This window comes from Jaminaea rosea (assembly GCF_003144245.1).
Source record: "Jaminaea rosea strain MCA 5214 unplaced genomic scaffold BDZ90scaffold_12, whole genome shotgun sequence".
Taxonomy (NCBI): Eukaryota; Fungi; Basidiomycota; class Exobasidiomycetes; order Microstromatales; genus Jaminaea; species Jaminaea rosea.
This window is the reverse complement of record NW_020289986.1, coordinates 408,183-414,982: the sequence shown is the minus strand read 5'-3', so window position 1 is coordinate 414,982 and position 6,800 is coordinate 408,183. Positions and strand designations below refer to the sequence as shown.

Genomic DNA, 6,800 nt, shown 5'->3' with positions numbered 1-6,800 from the left:
GGGTGTCGAGCGCGGAGGTCATCGAGTCTTCATGATCAAAATGTGGATTGAGTGAGATGAATCGGGGATGAATGAGCCTGTAACTGGAACTGGCTCCGCCTGCTCTTCCTCTTGGCACTCATCTCCTGATCGTGATACGCTCACACAAGCCTAAGCCACAGTTTGAGTCATCGCGCCTGTCTCTACCCCCGCTCGGAATGGACCCTCGAGATGATCCTGTGCGGAACGCGCTCAACTCAAATCCATCTCCTCATCTGACGCAACCCGTCCACTCCCGCGTGCAGCTCCAGCTCCAGCTCCAGCTCCGCCTCTAAAGGCAGCCATAGGATCCCTCCTCTCAACCTGAGGCGTAGGCTGATCTTCACTGTTCCCGTTCCACGCCCCTCCCTGCTGCTGGTAGTGCTGCTGCGAATATGCGCCCAGAGGAGATGAGCTGCTCATTACCGTGCTGCTCGACATTCCTGCCGGCGTCGAAGATCGTCCCAGCATCCCCGGGCCAGTAGAGGAGCGATGAGGATGATAGTTGCTCTGGTACTGACTGCTCAAGCCCTCCTGAGCCGATTGACGATGCGAGAGAGTAGCGCTGGGCGTTGTTGGAGTGGATGTCAGAAGGCTATCACCACCGCTACCGTTGCTGCTGGGAGCTTGTCCTGTCGAACCCTCCCCAGCCCTGTGCCCGCCGCCGCCGATGAGGAAGTCGTGCGAAGACGACGAGGCAAGCATCATCCCACTGGCGGCGCGGCGAGCACTCAGAGGTGAGGAGGTCGCTGAGGAGAAAGAAGCCACACCCATTCCATACTGTGGAGATGGTCCGTCGGACATAATCGCAAGGTTGTTGGAGGAGAGTGGCCGCAAATTACCTGCGGAAGAGACTGCTCGTGGACCGGTGGGAGCACCGATCCCGGATGCGGGGAAGCGCCTACCGACAGTGCCAGGTCCGAGAGCAGATGGAACTGGTGGGACGCGCAGATGCGACTGAGCAGCGGCGGCGTCATTGCCCGAGGTGCTGCGACCTGAGGAAGGACCAGCTCCTGATGAGCTTCCAGGTGTAGAAGAAGCGGACGCATGCCTCATCCCCATCCCCATGGGTAGAAGATGACGAGGATTCATCGGTGGAGTCCTGGCCTCATCGCTCCTCCTGCGTGCATTTTCCTCTTCCTCCTCACCCTCCGTCTCCTCCCTATCGCTAGCGGCCGGAGTAGCAAAGAAGCGGCGATGTGGTCCACGACGACGTCTTGCCAGCCTGCCAGTCCCATTTGCGGTGCCATCTAGAAGTTGATCCTCGTCGTCCTCATCATCGGGCAGATCAGGCGTAGGAGTTTGGCCTCGCCAAGTAATCTGGTCAATATCCGCGCGTCCGAATGCTTGCTCGTCTACCCCTCCAGGGTTGAAGCGACCTACTCCCCCGCCCACACCGCCAAAGGAGTCATCGAGGCCGCCTGTCCCGTCACCGTCGCCTACAAGGGCGGCCACTCCGCCCCCAACTAGGCCCTGCGCGCCAGCAAAGCCGTCGAGACCCGTGCCTGCAATGACCGGAGGGGGCAGAGGACGACCAGCCAGGTCGGTCCGCATGGGTGCTGGCGGAGGGCCGCGCAGCGCATTGGGAGGACCGGCATTACCTCCTGTAGCGGAGCTGGCTACCCTCTCTGTGGCAGTGGCATGCCCGCCCTCATGCGCCTCAGAGAGCTCCCCGTCGCTAGCCGGTATATTGTGCGCAGAGCGATCCGCCTCGTCCTCGCTCATGTCCGATGCGGCGGCACTGCTGAGCGCCTCGCTGACTAGACGGGTCGCGTTGCCCCGGTTGAAGTTGGAAGCGCGACGACTTGGCAGGCGACGTACTGTGGTTGGGGAGGCTTGCGTGACAGTGTAGGTTGGGTGGGTGGCTGTGGTAGGCGTAGCCATAGCTCCATCTGCGTGGGTGGTCTGTGCTGCTGCTGTCGCCGGCCCTGCTCCATCATCATGATGATGGTGACGTGGGTGATGAGGAGCACGCACAGTCGCCGATCGAGCTCGGACGACGGCATCGTTCTCGTCCACATGCTCACCGCGACCTCCAGCCGTCGCAGTCGTAGGTGTCATGAGGTTGAAAGGCTGCTGCATCGCCCCCTCGTCCGGCATCGCAGGAGCTCGTCTCGCATCCTCGTCGTCATCGTCATCCCCACGTCCACCCTCCTGCTGGGCCGCCCCCGCAGCCGTAGTCCCTGCTGCAGCGCTCCGAGACCCTCTCCCAGCTCTAGAGGTTCCACTCCCCGCGCTAGCCGTAGTACTTGCATTCTCCAAATCCTCAGCAATAGAGCTGCACCAGTACTTGTGCCCAATCTGCCAAGAGGTACTCTGGCAGACCTTGCTACAGAACTTGGCCTTTTTGCATCGCCTACACTTGGCGAATTCGCGAGGTTCCGTCTCCCATTTACCGCAAAGCATGTTCCCGCATTGACGGAGACCGAGGTGCTCGTCCCCCTCGCGATCGTCCTTGCGGCAGGCGTTTCGCATCACTACACCGGCCCAGTATTGAATGAGCGGGGCGAGCTTGGCGTTGCCTGCGACAAATTCAGCATTGGGGTCGCGTCTGGTCGCGCGGCAAGTGTACCGCTCGGCGATGGTGTAGATGGAGCGGTGGAACTGCTGGCCTGGCTGCCACATGGGCGTGCCCTGCGACGTCGAGGCCTTCTCCCATAGCAGGTCGAGGTCGTACAGGTTGGAGGCTCGGGTCATCTCCGGAAAACGGAGGAGGGCACGAATGTGGGAATACTTTGTGAGGTATGCTAGGATCTGGAGGGAAAGGAGGACCTCCTCCTCACGGAAGGCCATGTCGTTCGGATCGAAGGTCTCGGCGATGTACGTTGTGGGCAGAACGGGTCGTGTGCGGTGTGTGACGGTCGAGTGGCGATCACGTCCGTGGTGGTGGTGGTGGCTGCGAGATGATGAGGAGATTGCATTGGAGGATGAGGGTTGCTGGTCGCGAGCTGCGTCTGTCTGCGTCCACGTGTCCGAGCGGCTGCTCATGGGAACGGCTTGAGGAGCGTCTTGCGCCGTCCGTGGAGCGGACTCGGGGAATGACGAGGGGCGAGACTCTTGCGAGACTCCAGCAGCTGCCGTTGTGGTAGCAAGAGGCGCCAGCACTCGTCTTGCAGCTCGAGGCGTCCTCCTTTCCTCCGCCTCGACGGCAGGAGCAGAGCGACGACCGCCATTCTCGGACTCGTCCGCCGCCTCTGCCGCACTCTCACTATCCTCTGCATCGGCTCCATCGCCCGACATCTCTGCCTCTTCCAGCCCGGACTCAGCGCCAGAGTTGCTGCCTAGGTCATCAGCTGTATGGGCAGCCAAGAGCGGCGTGGTGACGCGTGGTGTCTCGCGTGCCGGCCCTCGACTTGATGCTGCTCGAGTGGGTAGAGCATGCTCAACGTTGTGGTTCGCACTTGCTCGTACCGCCTCTGCTACGGAAGCAGTCGCGAGAGCTTCGAAGTCGGCTGCTCCTGCGGGGATGGGCGCAGGAGGTCGCCCAGCCCGGAGCGTAGGCACGTCGACGGGCATTGGTGCCATCGCAGCAGCTTGACGACCCGGCTCCGCACGCGATTGTGCGGCAGAGACGGGTAGCCGGACGACAGGTGCGTCAGAGGGGGATGCCTGCTGATGAGCGGGCAACAGACGGCTCGTCGATGCTGTTGCTGATGCTGCTGATGATGGATCAGGCCTGCCATATTCATTGTCGCCAGCCGCTGCAGCACGAGCAGCCGCTCCTGCGAAGTTGGTAGGGAAGAGGGCCGCAGCTTGCTCTTCTCGGGCAACGTCCTGCCTCTCATGGTGCTCGCGCTCCCTCTCTCGCTCTCTTGCCGTAGCTAAGGCGGCCGCCGATGCGCCCGCGCCGGCGTTGTTTGCCGTGATGGTTGTTCGACGATGGGGCGCGGCATCGTTGGCTGCTGCTTGTGCACTCGAAGCTGCCTCTCCGTCAGCGCGCCGACGTTCTTCGACCTGTCTCTTCCTCTCTTGCCTGAGCGCATCCGAGTAACAGAGATAGCTCTCGAGGACCTTTACGAGGATGGGCATGATGCCGGCCTCGACGGCCCTCTCGCGCACATTGACGCCGCCTCGAATACAGAGATGTACAACGCATTGGAAGGCGGTGGTCCACTTCCACATGGGCTGGAGATCCTTTGGTGATCTTGGACGCATGAGTGTGCCTTGATTCTTGGGCACGTCTCGCAGAATGTGAATCAGTCGCTCCAGGCCTCCATCGACGCAGAGGAGGTCGCGGATTTTGCGGTTGTTTGCGACGAGATATGCTAAGTTGTTGAGGGAGAAGATGAGGGGAAGAGACGTTGTGCAGTCGAGGGCTGCATTAAGGAAAGGGTGTGGAAATGAGGGGTCAGTCAGGTGTCTATGATTATGCTGAGCAACCTTGATTGCAATCTCTCACCTTTGCGCTCATAGAGGGACGCCGAGATGGTGGCCGCCGCACGATTCTGAGCCTCATTGGAGAAGTTGACTTGTCGTACCATGGTGACAATTGTATGCTAATCTGCGTCTCGACGACGCCACTGTGCCGCACTGAGCAACGATGGTCGAAAGGGTGGTTGCGCAGCACGAAACCAAGAGAGAAGAGGACGAGAGATTGCTCCCAGGCTGACTAGCAGCGCAGAGGGAGAAAGGAAAGAGAGTCAAGTCGAGGCGAGGGGGTGATGACCTCTGTCACACGCACACCTCTATCCTCGTTGGCTGGCAGCAACTGGTGAGGAAGAGTGAAGCTGTGTGTTTGACGACAAGGGGAGCAACGACAAGGAGGAGGCTAGCCGCTTGCCGCTTGCCGCTTGCTGCTTGCCTGCTTTGGGCCTTGGCCTGTGTGCTGCCCGCCTGAGCGACCTGCAAGCGGCAAGCGGTTGGACTGTTGGGCGTGGCGCGGCCCCCCGCTCAAATCACGTCGACGCTGAGACCCCCTTCACACCTCCTGACCCTTGACCCCCCCAGCACAACTCCCAACTGATGGCGATCGTTCCGCCTGGATCACCGCGGTGGACACGCGCAAAAAGAGCAAAGGGGCAAGCTGGCTTCTCAAGTGAATGGCATATATTGTACAAAGTAGCGAAGCGCAAGATCCTTTGGGCTGGATCAGACCATATCTTGGAGGTTGACGGGCATCTCGTCGATGGTCTGCAACAGAGGGGCAAGGGCGTTAGTACAATCGATCCTCATTGCCCCGGAGAAGCAAAAATCGGTGCTACTCACTGTTGAGTAGAATTGCTCGCTGTAAGGGCAAAGGGCAGGCGATCTTCGGTGTCAGCGTCGCGTCACGGCTACTACTCTCTCTTCCCTGTCATGCCGCACTCACATGTCCCGCAAAATCCTCACGTCATCCACGGTAACAAAGCAGATCGAAACTCCCTTTCTCCCAAATCTTCCCGACCTTCCAATCCTATGCAGGTAGTTCTCCCTATTCAGCGGCAGATCATAATTAATGACCAGGCTCACATTCTGCACATCGATCCCCCTTGCCCACACATCCGTCGTGATCAAGACTCGGGATGATCCTTGTCTGAATTCGGACATGATTGCGTCTCGCTCCTTCTGCTGCATCTCGCCGTGCATGCTCGACACTTGGAAGTTGTTCTCGCGCATCTTCTCGGTGAGCCAGTCGACTTTGCGGCGGGTGTTACAGAAGATGACCGCTTGGGTGATCGTCAGCGTGTCGTAAAGATCGCAGAGGGTGTCGAACCTGGCGCAGAGAGGCAGCGAGTGTCAGTCGGATTGCTGAGAAGAGACTTCATCTCGCTGGATCATCTCGCAAACTCACTTCCAGTCCTCCTTCTCCACAGCGACGAAGAATTGCTTGATGCCCTCCAGGGTCAGCTCGTCACGCTTGACGAGGATGCGCACAGGGTCCGTCATGAATTTAGTAGTGAGCTCCAGGACATCCTGAGGGAGAGTAGCAGAGACCACGACCCTGAAAGAGAAGGGGGAGAAGGCGTCAGCCAAGTGAGGCAGTACCTTGCTGCGCTTCGTTGGGTGCACTCACACCTGCGTAGCTGGCGGCAGGTATCGGTAGATGTCGTAGATCTGCTCCTTGAATCCCATGCCCAGCAACTCGTCGCTCTCGTCCATAATGAGCATCTTGATATTCTTGGTCCTCAAATGTCGTCTCTTGATCATATCAAAGACCCTGCCGGGCGTTCCAGAGACGACGTGCTGCCCATGCTCCAGCCTCCTGATGTCATCTCCGACGCTCGTCCCACCAATACACGCATGACACTGCACATTCATATAGTCTCCCAGGGCGAGGACTACGCTCTGGATTTGCGTAGCCAGCTCGCGCGTAGGGCTGAGGACTAGCGCCTGGCAATCGCGCAGCGTCGTATCGATGGACTGGAGCATGCCGATGGAGAAGGTGGCCGTCTTACCCGTTCCCGATTGGGCTTGAGCAATGACATCTCTGCCGCGGATGATGGGAAGGATGGCTCGTTGTTGGATAGCAGATGGCTTCTCGAAGTTGTAGGCGTAGATTCCTCGTAGGAGGTCCTCCTTGAGGCCGAGGGCATCGAAGGTTGGGGCTACCTTTACCGATTCCGACGACTCGAAGTGCAGCTTAGCATCGCCAGGGTTGATGCCTGAGCGCTGCAAGCGAAGGGCGGTGGAGAGGGGTCAGCCTGCTGCGCTGCTGTGCTGTGAACGAGAGCGGGGGCTGCGACGGCTACTCACACTCATTTTGGCTTGAGTTTACGAAGGAGATGGCACAAAAGACGTGGATGGCTGAGTGAGCGTGACCGAGGGGCGGAAAGGGAATTGGAAGTCACCCTCCTCGACGCTCC

The 6,800-nt window shown here is 59.6% G+C and overlaps 2 protein-coding genes across 2 annotated transcripts; both read right to left on the bottom strand.

The window, feature by feature from the left end:
- Positions 1–4,010: 4,010 nt before the first annotated feature.
- Positions 4,011–4,767, bottom strand: BDZ90DRAFT_254752 (hypothetical protein; the record flags this gene model as incomplete). Its single annotated transcript, XM_025507835.1, has 2 exons — positions 4,418–4,767; positions 4,011–4,334 (listed from the first exon to the last, which is right to left on the bottom strand). Coding segments are annotated over exons 1-2 (405 nt in total), but the record flags the coding sequence as incomplete, so codon positions are not given.
- A 165-nt stretch (positions 4,768–4,932) lies between these two features.
- On the bottom strand, positions 4,933–6,753 carry BDZ90DRAFT_254749 (ATP-dependent RNA helicase FAL1). The gene is made up of 6 exons (XM_025507834.1): positions 6,691–6,753; positions 6,011–6,606; positions 5,789–5,938; positions 5,327–5,710; positions 5,224–5,242; positions 4,933–5,148 (listed from the first exon to the last, which is right to left on the bottom strand). Exons 1-6 carry the CDS (start codon positions 6,694–6,696, stop codon positions 5,107–5,109), a joined length of 1,197 nt encoding a protein of 398 aa, XP_025360673.1. The 5' UTR covers positions 6,697–6,753; the 3' UTR covers positions 4,933–5,106.
- Between the last annotated feature and the right edge of the window lie 47 nt (positions 6,754–6,800).

What these genes read in the sequence shown, in the direction of transcription:
- BDZ90DRAFT_254749 (XM_025507834.1), bottom strand. An exon ending in CTGCCGCCAGCTACGCAGGT is followed by an intron (nt 5,939 to 6,010) that starts GTGAGTGCACCC and finishes CTTCTCTTTCAG; the next exon opens with GGTCGTGGTCTCTGCTACTC. An exon ending in GTGGAGAAGGAGGACTGGAA is followed by an intron (nt 5,711 to 5,788) that starts GTGAGTTTGCGA and finishes TCTCTGCGCCAG; the next exon opens with GTTCGACACCCTCTGCGATC.